Here is a 20,002-nt window from a genome sequence, read left to right as displayed (position 1 = left end):
CGCATAAGTATGGTCGCCGCAGCTGACTCATTCGCAGCGCTAGTTGCAAGTCACCGGGCTCTAGTTTTCTTTACCTCTGTCTGACATAACTGTGACCGGGAGGATGGCTCTCGTGGCGGCCAAATTACTGTCGCTTTTTGTATTGCGCCTTGTGGCCTGTGGTTCAGCAGTCTCCTGTGCTTTCACTGCAAGACCGCGTGCTGTGTCTTATTTCCTTTTGCCGTACCCACATGCGTATTTTAATGAAGTTGATTCTGGAGTGAGTAAACTTACAACGCAGTAACTTCAGTTGGCGAGTTGTTCATGACTGTTTGTGCGTTGTGCCCATGGCTCGGTAGGTCGACGTCTGCGACTTTCAGTTGCCCCCATGACGTCTGAGGAGCACGTAGCCCCTTAAACTCTATCATATTAAATCGCTGCTCTAAATCGATACGCCTGGCTGTTCGACATCTGCGCTGTTAAGCGCCAAGCTATTTTGTAGCGAGCTGTTTTCAAAGAAAGGCATTGCCACCATAGCTGAAGCCGTGGAGCAGCCTCTCTGCTTTCTTTGGAACAGGTCGTGAAGCGGTGTTTTCGCTAAAAAGAAACTGTCTCGAACCAGTGCGTTGCGCCGGTTTCACTATTTGCACCAGTTTACATCAGCACTTCTCCGATTGCGCTCTCGACCGCATAGTTTCGGATTCGACACGGTGCTCTTTGTGCCCGAGAGCAGTGGTTTCAAGTCGCATCGGAATCATTTGAGGGCAGCGGGTGTGACGGAGCGGCGCTTAAGTGAATTCTAGCTGTCCGGCAACTGTGCTTGCGTGCACTAGCCGAGTTTTGGTGAAAGCGGCAGCACTCAAGCTCCTGCTGAGCCCTTACCCACGCCTCCTCTACGCCCTCCCGCTGGTGGAAGCGGGAAGGGCCGGCGGCCCCTGGGCGAGCCGTTCCAGATCGCTCCAATTCGGAGCAGCCGCCGCCGTTAATGGTCCCCCGTGGCGCTATCGAAGCGATTGGCCTCCGATGGGGGGCGCCGGCACCGCGCGCGCGCGCACCCATTTGCTCTTCGGCCTGCGTTCGTTTTCTCTGGCGAGAGTCGTCGTGTATGCCTGTTGTGCGTGCCTGTTTATTGCAGCGCTTATTCATTGGGGGTCCTCATGCCCCCTGGTGCCTGAGCGCCTGCAGTCTTCCTGATTTCGTGCAGCGTCGTCGAAGCTCTGTGAGCGTGCCCGCTCCTGTATGGCGGGACGAAATGCGGGGCTTGCGCGCACGACCCCGTAGTTCTGTCGTCGCTGCGGCGTGGCCGCTGTAAACATGGGCCGCTTGCGGCCGTCCCGTTATCCTCTTCTTCTGTCAAGCCAGGTCTCGGCCAACTTGAGGAAGATGCTGGGGAAAATGGAATGCCACTAGTCGAAGGGGAACGAAGGTCGTGGCCCGCAGTGGCGGCCCCGCCTTTGAATGGAGTCGGTACGGGCCTGGCTCCCACTGCATGCTTTGAATGGGATTGTGTGCTCGTAGCTATTGCACATTCGGCCGAGCTAACCTTCGTTGTTTCTCTCTGTACTTTTTTTTCCCCCTGTTTTTATTTCTTCTTGTGGGGATGCGAGGCTGTCCAGGACAGGGCTTTGCGATGAGGCGTGCTGCATCAGGTAGCGCGTGGGGCGCTTTAGCGTTGCGCGTGACGGCTCGCGAAAGCCGAGTGCCCTTGTCCACCCGTCTAGCTGTCTGTTGCCGTCTCTTGACGGAAGCTTTTTACATCCCTTCACGAAAGAAATGCTCAGACACACCCCTCTGATAGAAGCCACTCTTTCGTTTTCTTGGACCACATGAACTGTATACCATTCTCACTGGCCGGCAAGGCTCCGTTCCCATTTATCACGTGATCCCGAGGGGATTATGTCGTGAAGCTTTTTGTTGCTGCATAGATACGACGAGAACAACGTAAGGTTAGCAAGACTCACTGCTGCAGCCATATCGCGCCGGGCGCTCCGCCCCGTCCGCTTGTCCAGTGCGCCGCGCGCGATTCATTAGCGGCAGGACACTACGTGCGCGCAGCTTTTTATATCGCCCAAGCTTTACCTTTTTATATATTTGTAAATATTGGAAATATTGTATAAAACACTTCCCCGTCTTTTCTGCTTCCCTCTGTACTTCTGGCTGTCCTCTCCCTGTCTTGTTCATGGAATCGACCACTGGGAGCAAGGAACAAAACAGCGATCAGTGTACAGCCAACTATAGCCTCAATCGCGGCCTTGCTTCCCTCTCCCTTTTATTTCCGCCGTCTGCAACGCGGATGCTTAAGATATGAGATAGGAATCGCTGCGGCTGGCAACATCTTTTCCTTCCTTTTTTTTTCTATTTTTCCGATAATCACCTATCCTTCTGCTACTCCTATATCGCTGTGAGAACAACGGGCCAGGAAGACATCGCCAGAAACGATTTGCTAGCTTTTTCCGTGGCAACCCGCGCGATCGGGCGTGTAGTGATTCCAGAAAACTCCTGTTCGAAACTACACGCTTGTTATCATCGTCATGTGCGGGTTCCCCCGGTATTTGTGAAAAGACTCTCCGCTGCTCAGAACGACGCGCCTCCATGTTTCTGTGCTTTCTTCGAACAGGGTTTGGGTATTCATTCTGTCGCGGAATTGTGCCAAGTTGAGTCGTTTCGTTAGGGGTTGTTCATTGTAGTGAAAACGGACTCAAACCTGCTATTACCCATTGCACAGTGTTCTCGACAGTGACAAGGGAGTCCTGTTCAATCGTGACATCTTCGTTCTTTTGCACGTGTATACAGGTCGGAATCACCGAAGGGACCGTGTCTTGCGTTTTCATCCGTTCAGGGATGAAATCGGCTCCCGCACAGATGTTCACAGCCGGCTGCGTGGAGAAGCGTTCGCACGAGGAAGTTGCTCTCGTGGCTCCTGTTCCAAGGGCCCATTATTCCCCGCATCGTCGTAATCTCGCCACACAAACGGTGCAATCAAAAGGGGGGAGGGGCATTTGTAGCACCTTCTATCGCTCGCCGCTCCCGAGTGGACGCGTCGGCTCGCGCTCGGGGAAACGTTGCTTGCGCCACGCTCGCGCTGGATTCCAAAACACGGCGGCGGTCTGACGAGGGGAAAGAAGCCGACAGAGCCTGGCGTTTGTAAACGCACTGACGCCTATTTCTCCGCTTTCTTTCACGCTGGAGCTTAAGTGTTTCTATCCAATTTTTGTTAAAGCTTGAGCCAATAGATCGGGGCGACCTGGAGGCATCCGATATTTGCCAGGACGGGCTGTGCTAAAATGTTGCTCTGTGTTGTCTGGCCCGGCTGTACGCGTTTTTGTTTTAGCGAGTCTTCGGAGGAAAATTAAGGGTGCTTTACACGCGTGTGCGCTTTCTTCATTGCTGGTATTTTTTCCCCTCTTGACTATGAGTTCCAAGTAAGTTACGTTTCACAGCATCTTGCCCCACTCACCTTTAGTTGGGCGTACGCAGTGAGCTTACGTACGCAGCGACTCTGGGGGTAACGAATGCGCATGCGCTGAACGCTGCGTATCTTACCGCGTCCCGCGGGCGTACGCACGCTACAAACCATAGCGTGCGCGTGCTACGTTAGAGGACGCGTTGACAAGATGATGGCGCGCTTGTCGCCCGCTTTGGAATGAATGCATGTCGCCGTTGCTTTCTTCAACGCGATAGCTCGCTCTGAGTGGTGGCGCTCGCTTTTATGTCGCACACTGAGAGGTTTAAGCGACAGCTAGCCCTTCGTTTTTAAGAATATTTGGCGATTTTCAAGCTTTTAGGCCTAACGGTATGCTGTGTTTTTTCCTTATAGCAAAGACACCTGGCGAAGCAATTCATCTTTTTTGCCAGTTTGAACATTTTCTCCTATTTGCATTGTTTTTCTTCTGAAACCAAAGAGAAAAAAATCTCGCAGTAAACGTACCCGCCCTAGTTACGGATAAGTTTCTTCAGCCTAGCGTTGATGTGTTTTGACTTCTTGTCACTAGGTGGCGCCACTGTGTACACGTGCGCTTGTGGGATGCTGGGACACTGCAGACTGAAAAAGTTTGGTTTGGTTTATGGGGTTTAACGCCCGAATGTGACTCAGGCTATGAGGGACGCCGTAGTGGAGGGCTCCGGAAATTTCGACCACCTTGGGGTTCTTTAACTTGCTCTGACATCGCACAGTACACGGGCCTCTAGAATTTCTCCTCCAAAGAAATTCGGGCGCCGCGGCCGGGATCGAACCCGCGTTTTTTGGGTCAGCAGCCGAGCACGTGTTGGTGCCGTTTACAGCGCACGCAACGCAGTGAGCGATGTGTGCGACCAGCGAAAAATACACGTTTTTAGCATGCCGGAGACGCATTAGTGGCGACGTATACCGGTTTACCGGACGGCTCCTACGCACGCGCAGTGTCACCACCTGGTCGCACCCATGCTACTGCGCGTGCGCAGGAGCCGTCCGGTAAACGGGTATACGTCTCCACTCATGCGTCTCCGGCATGCTAAAAACGTTTGGTAGCGTAGAGTAGTAGACATTTAGCATAGCGGAGGCGTACTAGCGTAGACGCACACGATTACCGGATGCCAGCATCTCGCAACAGCGTGCGCGAATATGTCTACGCCCAGTACGTCTCCGCTATGCTAGAGCTCTCCAGCGTTCGTTTCGTGAGAGGAAGTTCACTTCTGAAAATTCTGTCGATCGGACCACGAGCAGTGCCATCTTTTTGTTTCCCCCCTGGACTCCGAAGTGTTTGCCTGCGTTTTTCTCGCGGCGTGTTAGTGACCGCTGGAACGGTAGTGCCCGCCCCGATGAAGTGATCGTCTTCTGGCGGTAGCATGGTGTGCGTGCGTGTTTCCTCTTCCCGGTCACACCCGGGCGCGTGTCAGGCATCTAAAGTGGCCCCGAGGCTGCCCTTCTTCCTGCTGCCGGCGTGCGATCTATATTTTTCTATGCTTCTTCCTCGGAAGGGAGGCGCTCGCCCCCTTCTCCGTGACTGCGAACCGGGCCACGTATGTTGCGTAGGCGTTACGTTCTGCGTTGACTACGAGCGCCGGGTTTAGTGCCTAAAGACACGTGTAACCACATATCGTGAATGGACTACTACGAGTAACGACGCTCGGGCCCGACCCACGCTGCTGGCAGTTTGCACGCGAGGCAGGCACTGACCGTCAGGTGTAATCTCTTTGCCCTCACTTGCCCCCCCCCCCCCCCCCCCTTTCATGAATAGGTATTCTTGCCAGCCACATTTTTAACCCTTTAACCACCAGCCCCGGATTGTACTCGTCATGGGAGGTTACCAGTATGGCGAGTTACACTCGTCCAGACCGATGTCTCGCTGCTCCCACCGCCAATGACGAGTTACGGTCGGCAATTGTGTTGGTTGCAATTTTAAACACTAGAGGGCGGTAGTTATCCATGAAGTGTTTCGCGCCTTCAGCGCGTGTTGCAAGCATGGCAACTGTCATTTTCGCCAGTAATCGCCAAAACAGTTCGGCGATTTTTGGTACGTTTTTCGGAAATTATTTTGGCGGTTAAAGGGTTAATCAAGAGTTCATCAAATAATCAGTCACGTATGGTCGACGGTTTGATCGTTTAGGTGCCCCGTGCCTGGCGCTGGTTAGGACATATGTGAGCTTGGCCAAACGTATGCTGCGTGACCGTGATTGGCCGTCGTGCGTGCGCCGGCCGTTCGTTTAAGGTAAGGCGCAACTCCATGGCGCTTGGCAAATATCTGTCCATGTCAGATATTTGCGCCGCACTGGCGCCTTCGCCGGAAGTGGCTCGCTGGTTTGCGGTCGGGGCAACCAATCAGAACGCAGTTCTCTCGGCATCCGGTGCGGCCCTTCGCGCCGTTTTTTTGCTCTGTTTTATCTCGGACGTCGCTTGGGCAGCCATGGTAACTGACGGAGGATGTTTTTGTTTGTATAAAAAATCTAATACGCGAACTAACATTCAGTTTAGTGATTCAATGACTTGTCTTTTTTCTTTCTAAGATCAAGACTTCAAGTAGTAGTCCAACTCTTTCGGGTGGTTTCGGCCTAAGGAGTCTCGCAACAATGCAGCAACGCGAGCTGAACGCGAGTACCAGCGACAGGAGGCGACAGGCCATCGAGTTGCGTACGTTTTCCGACGCTTGCCGCTGCGCGGCGTTGGGCGCGTAGGCGCTGCGGTCGTGAGCCTCACCTTTATAGCGCTGTTACATGCCACCAGAGGCACCCACTGGCGTACATGCGTCTCGGGTTGTGGCGTACTGAGTTGATGTTGCCGCACGCGCATTTCGTGGTCGGCTCTGGGCTCGCTGCCTTTCTGCATTTCTGCCCCGACGAGGGGCCGGCTCCATCTTTGTTTGAGCTGTGCCTGACGACGCTTGCCACCTTCACGCTTTCGTCGCTTCCCGTGTGGCGTCGCCGCTTCTTCCAGCTGGCTCACCGTGGGTGATTCGGCCGTCCCTTCGACGAGAGCGCGCTGTTCGCCTCCGTCGCCTAGTGACCATTTTGGCGACTCCCCCCCCTCGTGATCGAGCTGGCACCTGTGGCGACAGCGCCCGCTCTTCGGTCTCTGTCGGCTTCCGGTACGCTCGGTTTCTCCGCTTGCATCTCGTCTTTCGCCGGACGGACGGGGCCGCGTGTCCCCCCGAGGGCGGCCGGGCCTCTTGCATCAGGAGGCGTGCGTGCGGTGCGGGCGTTATCTGTCGCGCACGCGCCCCGCGGCGCGGTGGGCTCCGCTTCCGCGATGGAGGACGGTCGACGTCGTCGTGCGCACGCCCAGGTATTCGGGGCCGGCGGCACCGCCGTTTCGTCAGGGGGCCGAGAGAGAGCGTGTGGCCACCTCTCCAAATTGCTCGCCCGAGTATTATTACTCTCGGCATTGTGCGTGCCGCTGGGGGGCCCAGTCTCCTCGCCTGCAGGAAAAGGCTGTAGGATTGCTGCAAAGGAGGGAGGCGCTGGCGGCCTGTACACCGCTATCCGGTGGTCTTGCATAACGGTGGAAAGTTCCGCGCCCATCTTTTTTTTTTTTTGTGCTTCGCTTCAGTTTGCCGAGAAGCCTTCTGTGTGACGACTTGTGGACGCGCGCGCGTACCAGTAGCGACTGCGACAGAACTGCCGTATTCAATGCGCCGTGCTGGCCCCTCCCCCACTTTGACCATCCCATAGTTCTTGGCGTTGCCGGCGATGGGCCATTTCGCCGCCCGGGAAGCGAGGTGTCGTGTAACGGCCCGCGTCATTTCTTTCGCAACGGCTTGTCATTGCTGGCTTCGCGGAAGGGAAACACGAGAGAGGAAGTGTGCCGATACTGGCGGCCCCGTCTGACCGTTGAGTGTGGCAAATGCGCGGCGGCGGAGAAGCGTGTGTGATTCAGAAACATTAGGAGGCGGGGAGGCATCGTGAGGGCGAAGTAATAACCACACAATGGGGCAATGAATGTGTTTAGAGGCACGCCGCGTCCCTTTCGCGTTGCGAGCGCCGTGAGAACAGTGGCGACGGCTGAGTGAGCGGCTACAGCGAGCCGTGCGGGCCGTTTCCGTGGGTCGGTCTCGTCCGCCTTTCCAGCCGCGGTCCCACGCGGTTCTTTGCCGATTGCCGCCCGTATTCTCTGCCGGCCCGATTGCGTCTTGCATCTTCCCTAGCGACACACCGTGTGCAAGATTTGTCTACATCTGCCACTGCCGCCTTGGTTTCGGTGACGGGGAAACCGGTCTTAGCCCAGCATTTGGCTGGAGTGAAGAGTTTGACTCGGTGCTCACAACTCTGAAGACCTCGTTCCTGTAACTCCTCGCGTTACCTGCATGTCAGCACACATAGCGACTGAACCAATCGCCTTCCGCAGCCACGCCCGGTTGGTCATGCGCGAGTTCCGGCTGCTTGCGATCGTGCGCTGCAAACGGTGAACTTCGTTTGTGCAGCAGCTACAAGAGCATAAGCGGATTTTGTTTTCTGTGTCAGGGCGAAAAAGCAGAGTAAAAGCTATGCCTCGCGTGCTCGCTAATACGGAACCGTCTATCCCGACGCATCAGGCTCGCCCTTGGGGAGGGTGGGAGCTCGTTCGCTTATCTGTCCGCAGTTTCTTGCAGTCGGGTTGCGGCCTTTTGTTTCCCCTTCCTGCGCGCGCAGTTCGGCGGCAGATAGGACGGACGGCGCGAGGCCGCCCTGTTTGGTCTCGCCCAGACTTGGTAAGGCAGTATAAACTTGTTGCCTCCACTTGAACTGCATACACGCGCGAGCCACTTAGTGTAAATGGCCGCCAGACGGGATGTTGCGATACGAAGAAAGCTCCGCTCGTGCGGCCCCTTTGTAATGCGCGCGTACTGGCGTTTTGTCGTTCTCCCGTTTTCTGGCCGCCCTTCGTCGCGAACCTGTACGCGACAGGTCGACCGCCAAATCAGAGCGTTAGCGCGAGCGATCGGGCGCAGCCGTGCCGGCACCGATTGCCGTTCATGCTTCCTGCTCTCCTGCGATCGGTGTTGCCGGGTAAAGTGGTAGTGAAAGGAGACGGTGCGATAACTCGCCTCTCGAGTAGCTGCGGATCGCGAACATCACCGTCGAATGCTGCTTCGTTCGTGTCGAATCGGCTCCGAGCGTTTTTACTCGTGCTGATGAATCTATCTGCGCTGGCACAGGAAGCAGTTAACGACCTCTGTACACAACGTGGCGGCTCGGCTTCAGCCAGGGACGTTTCTAAACGCCTTGTGTCCCTTTCGCTTTCCGTCGTTTCTCGCCGTTGTCAGCTGTTTGAAAGAGCGCGGATGATCCCGCACTGACTGAAACATGCATCTTTTCAGACGATGAGCTCGAGAATGATGTCCTCTCTTCCTTAGCACTGGCAGAACATTACAGTAGGCAGTCCACAGAGTACTCGGGCTGGCTATGAACTGACGAATGAAATTTCTGTGAGGGCATATGCGCCTTTGGGTGAGCAGTCAAGACACGGAGGCTGTTGCAGACTGCTGCCGCTTCCACCGTGTCGGTGCCAGATGCACATAACATCCCAGCGAGTTATGTGGCGACGCCCATGGTAGCCCCTATTGGAGAGGTCCATATACACAGCTTGCAGCGCACAGCCAAGCGATCACTGTGCGTGCGGTAGTGTTTTTTGTAAATGCCTTGCCTGGCGAAACTGACCGGAATTGCTGTCTCATCGCTAGCTGCACGCATAGGAGAATCCGCCCCGACATAGACCGGCGAAGTTGGCGAAGGATCGGAACCCACAAAGCACGCCCCGAGAGCGTTACCGCGGCCACTTTGTTTCTCTCGAGCTTTGTGGCATGCAAAAAAAACATTAGCTTATTAAGATTTACGTGCCCTTCAACGAGCACAAGGGGGGGGGGGGGGGGGGGAAGTAATCCGTAAGCCCCGTGCCTTCTTGAGGCAGCTGCTTTGAAGTCGTCCCGCGCCACCGTAATGCGGCGCTGCTGGAGCAAAAGGTGGCCGCCTTACACGGATGCATGACTGCGAACGATTTAGTGTGCGCTGCTAGGCTTGCCGGTGTTATGTTTTTTTTTCGCATTTTTTTTTCTCTTGCCGCCTTGGCCGTTTGTAGCGGCGCCCGGGGTGCCTCCTCGACTCGTCGGAAAGCGGCGATCATTTTGCGTGGCAACGGGAGCGTGCTGTGCCTCGGGCAGGCAGCAAAAGAAAAACGAGAGTTTAAAAGGGGACAAAAAAAGAGATTGCCGGGAATCTGGAGACGCTCATTAGCTAGCGGAGCAGGCCCGGCAGGCATGCGGACTCGGTTGCGGAAGTCTGACTTGACCGGGCACCAGTGGACCGCGTAGGGCCAACTCGAAATTTTCGCTCACTCTCTCTCTCTGTTTCGCTGTGCCTGTGTGCTGCGAGTAAGTGCTTGGGCGACGAGGCAACGACATCCTACGCAGTAGAGCTGTAATACGTGCGTACAGGTCTGCACTGCGAAGGAGGAAGGAATATGCCGGGTTTCCTTGCGCACGGAGTTTTCTTGCGGCGGCGTCGCCTGCTCGCCGAGTATAGTATACTTTGCGGCTGGCCCGGACTCTTGCCTCGTCTGTATGCGTTGCTGCAGCATGGAAGAAACACGTGAGAGGTGTTTCCTGGGACACCATCTAAATAAGCGCTGTGTAGGCGTTATATACCAGGTGTCCCTGCTGAATGTAACCAAGCTTTTAAAAAACACGGGGTGTCCTAGCCGTCTGAAATCAAATGAGGGTTGTTTAGAGTCGCGTGACCTAGTCTGCAGCATTTTTTTCGTTCTTCAAGGTTGACTAATTAGTCAAGATTAATTAACTAACTTTTAAATGATTGACTTCAGGAACAAAGTGTCAATGGAAAAGTTGTAGATCGCTTTGAGAAACAGCTTACTGAGACATTTGCAGCAAATATTTACGTAAAGTAGTTTTTTTACTGGCCTTTAACCATAACCCGCACATTAAGAAAAAACTTCTACATGATAACTGTGCCACTTCAACATCCAAAGACGCGCCTTAAAGAATAAAATCCGTTTTTTCTGAAGTCCTCTCCTCGTTGAGACTTTGGGTGCACATTGGGGCAGAGAAGTGAGCGAGCAGCTGGTCACGTGACAACTTTCTTTTAAGGCCTATAAATGAAGCTACGTAAATCGTAACTTGACGGAAACAGCACTACTAGCGGTTTTTCGAGGTGATATAAAACTTTTGCATTGACACTTTCTTCCTGAAATCAATAATTAAAAAGTTAGCTAATTAAACTTAACCAGTAAATTAACTTTGAAGAGCGAAAATAATACTCAAGACTAGTCCACGCAACTATGAACAACCCTGAGTTGGTTTCACTGGACTAGGACACTTCGCCTTTTTTAAATGTTTAATTACATTTAGCTGGGACACCCGGGGATGAAAGGGTGGCTGAAGAGAGTAGCAGAAAGGTACTGTAGTGCTTATTGCAACTGAACTTATAGTTCGTGTATATATAAGTATGATAGAGTCAGGTGAACGTGTGGACAGGTACACAAAAGCGCTGAAATCCACGAGGTGCGCAAGACTGAACCCTCTTGCGCAGCGCACCCACTGTTTCATTCGTTCATCTTTTTTTTTATTTTTGCAATTCTATAATTTATGACGATCTCGATTAAACTTTGACAGCTCTTTGGAAGATGCGGCCTCACAGAAGCAGGGTGCCTGGCCACCTGGAAAAGCTGGAAAACCGGGAATTATCCGGGAAATATTTTGTAGTTGGAAAAATCACGGTATTGTCAGTGATACCGGCAAAAAAGTGGTCAGGTCAGGAAAAGGACCGACCGAAATCAACCCGACGGCCCGTCGTGAATTTTACCGTGAGTGACCAGCACGCGTTCCGTTCACATTGGCTACACAGCTTTTCTTTTCTACCGTTTTGAGGCGTCGCATGGTGTACGTTTTAGCTGTCTTTTTCTCGTTGGCCACGGAGGGAGCACTGTTCATACTGGTCGGTTCTGTTCTGGTTGCCACACTCCCGTATAGGTTTTGGCTGATGCAGGACAATAGAAATGGCTATGCTGGGAAACACAAAGCTTTGTGTTTCCCACTTACCTGTTCTGTGCCCGCCCCTATAAAAGGGGATGCATTCACAATGTAAAATCACTCCTGAAGAAGATCGGTCTTCGGATCGAAACGTTGAGTTGAATAAATATGTTTCCTTTAACGAAGCGTATACTTCGCTATATATTCTTATAAGCAGTCTAGTACTTCACGCTTTCGCAGCATATATATATATATATATATATATATATATATAAATTTCCCCTTTTGAATAGGTATTGTATACTGTCCAGTATCGTCGGCCACTATATTTTTCCGCCTCTTCAGTTGTCAGAGAATTTTGACTGAAATAGTCAGGGAAAACTTGGAAAGGCAAGGGAACTTGAAGGGAGTTTAGCTTGCTGTCCCGAGAAGGCACGCGACGAAGGCTGCATTCCCGAGCCCTTTGCGTGCGTGTGCGCATAAATTCTGTACTTTTCGTCAAGTCAGGACGACGGGGTGCGGGCAGAAACTGTGCGCTGTGCAGGCTTTCAAATTTTTAATGTTTTCTTTTACCTTACATTTTGCTCACTGCACTGTTCGGCGGCGCCGCAGCCACGTGTACGTCCCCGTCGTTCGTGCAGGTTTCGCTTGCTGCGTATGAACTCGAAACTTATGAATTATGGCCGCTTTAACGGTGTACGGTGCAAATTTTCCTCTTTTTTTTTTTTTGTGGGGTCGCAGCTCGATGACTGCTTTCGCGTCCTTTTCCGCATTTCCTTTACCTCATACCATCGAGTGCTTGTTTCCGTCGAGCATTTCGTTTTTCCGCTTAAGTGTGTGGCACCGAGGGGCGGACCCTGCAGGCGCCGTGAGGTTTGCACTTTGCGTGTCGCGCTCTTACTTTTCTTCGTAGGTGCATCGAATATTTCCGGCGGCGCACGCAGCGCTGTCTCGTGGATGGCGGAAGAAGCGCCGCCGCCTGCGATGCCTTCGCCGGAATCTGCATATTTGCGTACGTGTTGGGCGCGGAAAGCAAGTCAACATGCCGATTTCCTCGAATGTTTAGTCATTCCGCATATTTCGTCGTTCAAGCGGCACTTTTCCTGTCTGCGATCAGGCATATGTATACACGCACCTTTTTTTGTTCTTCGAGTTACGTTCTCTCCCTGCATGCGAGCTCGTCTTGGTTGGGCTGCCTGGTTCTCTGAAGGGCAGCCGGCACCTTAGACTATAGTCTGCTACCATCCTTTCCTCCCGAGCTTTCGGTCGAGCCACAGCGGAGCGCCCTCGTCGTTTCCATATCATTAAACGTTTTATTCCGTCATTCTTGTATTTCTTTACTGAGGGTTGCCCGTATCCGAGTAGGGGCAAAATTGAGAGACCTGTGCTAGCAGCTTGATAATTGTTAATTGAAAAAGAAAATTGGACTTAAGCTCCGCCTCACGGATATAGCGCGGTAGCGTAAATGCATAATTGGTCATTCTCTGCTTTACATTCATTGGTCTCTGGGAGTTCCTGTACCATTCCTGGCGTAGTGAATGGTGGTTGATTATATAATGCAGCGGAAATTAAGAGGAGAAAATGGATTCGGGAGGGACGGGTAACGAGAACATTTTTTAAGGCAACATAGTATTCGAGGCAAGAAAAACGTAGCTATATGTGCGGCGGAGAATCGGGTAGGCAGAACAAGGGTAGTGGATCCATGTCGTTTGTACAGCATCCGGCTGATGACGATAATGATGGTGGTGATGGGCAGAGCGACAACGATGTGCCTACTCCATGAAGGAATCTTGCTGCAGTCCCTGCAGTTACCCTGCGATCTTTTTCGGGAGCTCGCTATCGCTGTTAATTCGAACGGACTGTTTCTTTACAGCCCAACATCGAAATGAAAGCGTCTCTTGGGCGCACACAGTGAGCGATAAGTGGCCATTCCTCTCCCAAGTTCCGTGGGCCCAATAGCGTCGCCATCCAGCGATATGGTTCGAGCCCCGTTTGAGATGAAGTCAAAGGTGGCCTGTGGCGAGGACAGCAGGCCGGTACGTGTTCCGCGGTTTCAGTGTTTGGCAGTGGAACACGTCGCGGATATTGGTATTGGGACATGCACATTGTTGTCCCCCTTGTCCATTCCCTCTCGGACGACGAAGTTTCTAGTGAATACCACAAAAGTACAAGTATGGCTGTCGTTGCGTAACGGTCCTGCGCGACCTTCGGCGTGATTCTTGCGAAGACCACGGGACTGCGTTCGCTGCCGGGTGATCTTGTGGCCACTTCCCGTGCGTGCAGTTGGCTATTGGGGCCAAGTACTGCGAAACGAGCCAGCAGCGGTGCGCGAGTCTCATTTGCGTGCTCGCGTGCGCTTGTTGCCCGATGGAACGTGGCCTCTCAGTGCATTGCGGCGTCCCCCGCCTTGCCACGGGCTGCATGCCCCCCCTCCTCCGCCTGCCTGTGCAACGACCCGCCGCGTTTTTCCCCCTTCCGCTGGCACGCGCGACCGCGGTTCGTTTTCCTGCGCGCGTGCGCGGCCGCGAGCCACCGGTCGTCCGTGAGGTTCCGGCCAGGCCGCGCAGCCCCTAAACGTCCCACTGGACCTCCACGCGCCTGCGCTGCCTGGCCGGATTTCGAAAACGCGCTGCTTTTCGGCACACGCGTGTGCTCGGTGGAGCAGCACCATGGTGTCCGTCCGGGCGAAGAAGTCGGGGCAAAAGTTACCTCGTTGCAGCTTTGGCCGTCCGGAATCGCGCAGCCTGTAAAATATGTATTGTGGGTTTATCACGCCTTTCGGGAGTATGGTGCGTGCGATTGCGAATCGCAAACGTGTTTTTCCAAACTGTTGACGAAAGCAGTCTCCAATGCCATTGACAGGGCCAGCAACGGTGCAGCGGTATTGGGCATTTCTTCGTCGACCCTGCGCGTAATATTACCGCCGATCGTTTTGAAGCCGGTGCGCCCGAAGGCTCGAAAATCACTTGCGTCCATTGTTTTCGCCGTCCCTATACTGTCATCTTGCCCCAGGTCTCGTCGCGGCGACCCGTTCTAACCCTTTGCCTCGCCTGCACTGGGTCGCGCCGGCGACTCCCCCCACCCTCACGTGCACTCTCCTTTTCTTTCTTTTTTGCCGCCGTCCTGTCAGACTACATCGCGCGCTCCTCTCCCGTGTCGTTTCCGCGCTCCTTCGACGAGCGGGGACCACCACCGGCGCACAGGGCGCGGTCGACTGACTGACCCCGTTCTCGGCGCTTTCGATGAGTCATTACTGGAGCCACTTCCTGGCGCCCGCCGTTCGCTGTCGTCGTCGCCGCAACCACGAAGGTCGTGCACCTGCCGCTTGAGCTTGAGCGCGACGTGTGTGGGTGCCAACCCGGGACCTCGCGCGCCCAGCCCAGCGGTGCCGTCTTCCGGCAGCGGGCCGACGTGAGCAAGGGCGCAGAGCTTCGCGCGGGGCTCTCTCTACCGTTTCGCGCTGGCGGAGCTTGTAGCTTTTCTGTGCGTGTTTACTCTGGTCTTCGCTTAGCCTTTGTTTGCCCGGCTTTTATGGGCGGAAAAGTGCGTCGCGGAATTTCTGCCTTCGATTGTTCGCGCTTCGTTATCTCCGCGGCTGCTTTGCAGCTGGCAGGTAGACACCTGGTGGTGGACGTGCAGGGAGTCGCCGAGGTTTGGATTTAATGATCGACATGGACGGCGAAGGGAATTTGTGATTTTGAACGCGTCGGCGCACCTCGCGCAACTACTGTCCAAAGTAGGTTTGGCGTGAGCTAAGTCGGTGCGCTGCAGGGAATGCTTTGATTTGAAGGGGGTTTTAACGAGACGTGTCGTGTGGCAGGTTCCCGTTGACTTTGGGCTCGTAGCCGCGCCAGTTGCGTTTCCAAATTCGAAAGGTCCCGCTTTTAGGTGACACGGAATTGCCCAGTTAACAAACGGCGGACGTTGTTTGGCCTAGCGTACCGTGGCACTCCCAGATTTTTCGTGCAGCACAACAGCATGAATTGCGTTGCGTTAGCCCGGCCTGCACTTGCTTTGTACCTTTGGCGCACTCGTCACGGGAGGATGGGTGAGGAGGGGGAGGTCGGGGCTGCGCTTGTTCGCGGGCCATTCGGTGTGTCCCCCCGTCGCATCATTGTTTCCCTCTTTGTCGGCCCTTGTCTTTTGCGGTCCCACGAATTCGGTGCAGCACTTGTGGCTCGCGAACAAAGCGCCGTTTGCCGTGCGCGATAAACGGCGTCCGGCGTTCCGGCAGCTTAGTGATGGCCGATTAGATTCGACCGCGCTAGGCCTCCAAATCGGAGGTTAAAAAGAATTGCAGGGAACACCTCAGCTGTGCCTTAAGATTATGACGCGGTAGCTGGCGTTAATGGGTTATTGCCCATATGTGCGGAATTGGTCATACTCTGCTTTACATGAATGGATCCCTGAGAGTCCTCATCATGCCACTCCTGGCGCAGCGGTTAAGCAATGCGCCAGCAGTGTGCGACCTCTCGCGACCAGTCATTAATCAAACTGTCACCTGCCACGGTGCGCAGTTTGCTCACAATCCGATGGGCAGGTTGTGATGACGCCGCAAGGGCACGTGACCTTGGTGGCCCACCTGCCTCTAAGGTTGCTTGGTTGGTTGGTAACAACTTTATTCATAGTCCTGCAGAGCTTTCGCCGACGGGGCCTTAGGTCTCCCACGTGGGAGACCTAAGGCCCCGTCGGCGAAAGCTCTGCAGGACTATGAATAAAGTTGTTACCAACCAACCAAGCAACCTTAGAGGCAGATGGGTTACCTAGGTCACGTGCCCTTGTGGCGTCATCACAACCTGCCCATCGGATTGTGAGCAAACTCTCTGGAGATTTTTCGCGGATTTTTCGTGACGCCGTTGATCGCGTTAAGCGATAGATTAATGAGATTAACAAGCCACACAGTAGGTCGTGAGAACGTTAATTCTTCAGGATCATGCACGTAGCCGGTTGGATGGCACCGCCACTGCGGCGAGGAGGCTAAAAAACGGATGGCGAAAAAGATTCTTTGTGGAGTACGTCCCCAAGTATCGAAAGCCACCTGGCTGCTCTCCCCGCCATTCCGCAGACGAGGAAGGCAGCAGGGCAGCGTCTATGTGCTCCTGCGCCGTGATGAGTTGTGCTGGGCCGCTTTGGAGTCTCGAGACAGCGTGGGAAGGCCGTCCACTTGCGCGTCTCTCTCTGAGGAGGCGCCCGGTGGCATTTTTTTTTTTCTGCTTGCCACGCCGCCTGGTGACTGCTAGCGTAAACGCCCCATGTGTAGCGCGCTTATCGCGGCTGTCAGAGAATGGCGAGCAAAAGGTGTAGAGGCCCGTTGCGCAGATACCGGCCGCATATACCAAGGCCACCTTTTTTCGATGGCGAATATCTCTGGCCGCGCGGAGCTCTCGCATCGCCTTATCGGCGGCTGGTCAACATCGCCTTGCTCCGTCGCGATCCGGTCTCCAGGAAGTTTCAGGGCTGACGCTTTTTCCTTTTTTTTTTTTATCAGCGCCGCCTCTCCTACGCAATCGGTGTGATGTATGCCGCGTGCATTTCATGAGGAGACGGCGGCGATCCGGCGGCTGACCCGTTGTCGACACTCGACTTGTTCGCGGCGCGGTGGTTCCTTTGTTGGCGTGCGCGCGCTGAATCTTGCCTGCCGGCGGGAGCCGCGCGCGGTAGCAGCAGCCGAGGTGGAGGTCGTCGGCGCTCACAATGGATTTCGTTGCCGCCGCGGACATGGACGACGTGAGTGGCCGCCGCCGCCGCACGGAGGCGAGGCTCGCCGCGCGATTGTAGAGACGAGCCTCGCCTTTTGTCGTGCCGCTTTTCTCGTCTGTACGTTCCCGCGAATCGTTGGGCAGAAATGTAACCAGAGCGAAGGGGAGGTAATTGAATGCATGGTTTAATGGGAGCCACTAGCAGCGTACGCTTTTTTCTTGTTTCTTTTTCACAACATCGCCAGCTGTAAAGGTTCACAGCACTGATTTTAAACTGCTCGAAAAATAACGTGGACGAAGGTTAGTGTTTTTCGAGGAAAGGAAATGGCGCAGTAACTGTCCGACTCCTCGGTGGATACCGCAACCGCGCCACATGGGAAGGGAGGAAGGTGCGAGTGGAAGAGGTGCTTTAGTGGAGGATTGCGGAATAATTTCGACCACCTGGGGAGCTTTAACGTGCACTGACATCGCACAGTACTCGGGCGCCTTTTCGCGTTTCGCCTCCGTCGAAGCGCGACTGCCACGGTCGGGTTCGGACCCGGCTACTCCGGCTCAGTAGCCGAGCCACCGCGGCGGGACGGACGAAGGAAGCAATACGCACGACAGATACAGCGCAACACTGAGCCAGCTTAGTGAAGGCCTTGCAATGTTTTCGTGCCGGCGTCGACGCACTAAGTGTTAAGCGTGCCCAGTACTCAAGCAGCGTGCGATGAGGGACCAGTAGGCATGGCAGGATTTTAAGCATTAAAAAGCTGCGCAGGAGACGGGACAGGGATCTCCTGTGCGTCCCCCGTTTGCTTTTTAAATGTTGCGCAGTAGCCACATGAGCTGCAAAATGAGGCTTATGGAGATTCAGAGCGCTTCACAAGGGCACAAAGCGCTGCCCTTGACGATCGATCAGTCACCTGTCCAGCAGCTCTGCCGCTCTGAGAAAAAAATGTAGTAGTACTTACTAACTTTGGGGTAGTAAATGAATGTCAGATATGTTACTACCCTGTTAGTAACTACAGTTAGTAACGGGAAGGTTAGTAACAGTTACTAACCCATTGAGTTAGTAACGGCTGCTAGAGTGCACGATCGCGTGGGGAATGATCAGCGCGGTGAGCATTGCGACACCTGTGAGACCCCAGGCGAAGTCTGCCGCCAAGGAGCAGAGTTTTCAGTACCTCTGTTGCGGGCCGTGAGGTCTATTTTGGGTTCTGAAATATAAAAAATGTCACGCACAAGCAAACAACACCGAGCAGTAGTACGGTATCTCGCTATGGCCGCCACCTCCGCCGTTGAGGAAAGCGATCGTTCCAGTCGGAGCGGCCGCTAAACACTTCCATCGCTAGCCTTAGTCGGCAATACCTCATGCTGTCCTTTACATTAAGACCTTCTGTTTAGTTACTTGTCTGCATGTACAGGTAGAAGCAATATGAACGGTAGCGCTGGAGCCTGTGGTGACTCCAGCCGGTCGAGTGCCTGTGGCTATTCTAAAAGCTGGAGGTGCACGATGATGCATGCGTGCAATATTTTAATTAGTAGGAATTTTTATAACCGTGCCTGATTTCAGAAGCGGAATACGCACCGAACGAGCACTACGGCGCGTGTTCAGCTGTCACACCACGTTCCAAAGCAGACGGCAGTAAAGCACGACAGGGCGTGCCTCCGGTGTTTAGAACAGCCAGAAGCGCGCGAGTGGCTCACATCGCCTCGGTAGCCTCAGCCTCGCGTGTTCCCTTTTATATTGCTTCTGCATGTACCGTGCCATATTTTTTTTGTGTAACTATTAGACTCACTTTTAAGAGCATTGATAAGACGGACAGCACCGGCGTGTGATTAAGAGGTTACAACGTTTTTACTCCACTTGCAGGCGTATTCTTAATAGCTTGAGATGATAAGCGAAACAGAAGACATTTTAGGAGATCAAGGCGCATCACTGCATGGAATTCGAGCGTTACCGCAGCCGTAGTTGTCCCGCATGGCGCCTCAGCACGATTGCATTTTTTTTTTTTTGTTTCCGGTGGTGGTTGGGCATTTAGAAGCTGGTTGCCTGGATGAAATTCGCGGCTTCATTGCATCTAAATCCTAAGGCTATAAAAAATTCCACTGATGGTTCGCGAATAGCACATATCCGAAGCAGGACACGAAAAAAGGGGGGAAGCTGTTCATTGCGTCGTCTTTCGGGATGTTGTTCAGCACTACAGCGCAGCCCACCAGATCGTACCACTTCACTGAGCCGGTATGGGTCTGTCATTGAGGTGTACTCTCGTTGTAGTTTAAAACTTCGTCAGCAACAAGCGAAACTATGCCTCCGATTGCTATTGGGGCGGTATACGCTTGGGATTCCTGGGTGCGCGTGCACATCTCAAGCGTTTCATTTTGATCTGATGTCAGCTGCTGCGTTTGCTATTGTTCTTCGTCTCGCACACGCCGGCAAGGGAGACTCCTATGCCGTTCATTTTTCGAATGTCGTTCGTTTCAAAGAAGAGCCAGTGAGAAGACAAAAAGTCTCCCCTTGGCTTCTCAATCAATTGTTCTTCTGTGTTATCTTTCGTCTGAGCTCTCGATATGGGAGGCGTAGGTACGTCCTACAGGCTGCATACTAGCGAGGACTTGAGAGCTTAGATTAACCTGTGTCTTCTTTGTTAGTCGTTGTTCGACGCCTTAAAGTGCCTGCACAGGAGTTTGTGAACAATATTTTTTTTTTTGTTACATCGTTCGACTCCGTCACTGCTTGAAATACCACCCCGTGCGCCGAAAGAGGGAGAAAGATTATCTGATTGCTCTGGCTAGCGCAAGATTTTTGTGGCGGCGACAGTTATTGCAACACCGTGACGGTCTGTGCATCGCCTCGTTTATTTATCTCTGCTATATTGTCGGTGGCCGCTGACAGTAGAAACATCGGAC

The 20,002-nt window shown here is 53.7% G+C and overlaps 1 protein-coding gene across 4 annotated transcripts in view; it reads left to right on the top strand.

Annotated features, from left to right (window-relative positions):
- The window catches only part of GckIII (Germinal centre kinase III), a 124,303-nt gene that overhangs the window by 75,522 nt on the left and 28,779 nt on the right, over positions 1–20,002 (top strand). Inside the window, exon 1 of one of the 4 annotated variants that reach the window (XM_089544087.1) lies at positions 16,685–17,138. The exons of the other annotated variants lie outside the window; for them this stretch is intronic. Within the exon in view, the coding sequence (XP_089400213.1) occupies positions 17,106–17,138 (33 nt within the window). The 5' untranslated portion in view covers positions 16,685–17,105. Of the gene's footprint in view, positions 1–16,684; positions 17,139–20,002 lie in introns of those variants that run through there. 4 annotated transcript variants of the gene reach the window in all.

This window comes from Amblyomma mixtum, chromosome 5, assembly GCF_055824585.1.
Source record: "Amblyomma mixtum isolate Tamu chromosome 5, ASM5582458v1, whole genome shotgun sequence".
In the NCBI taxonomy this organism is placed as follows: domain Eukaryota; kingdom Metazoa; phylum Arthropoda; class Arachnida; order Ixodida; family Ixodidae; genus Amblyomma; species Amblyomma mixtum.
The sequence above is the reverse complement of the archived record's forward strand: the minus strand, read 5'-3'. Positions and strand labels throughout refer to the sequence as shown.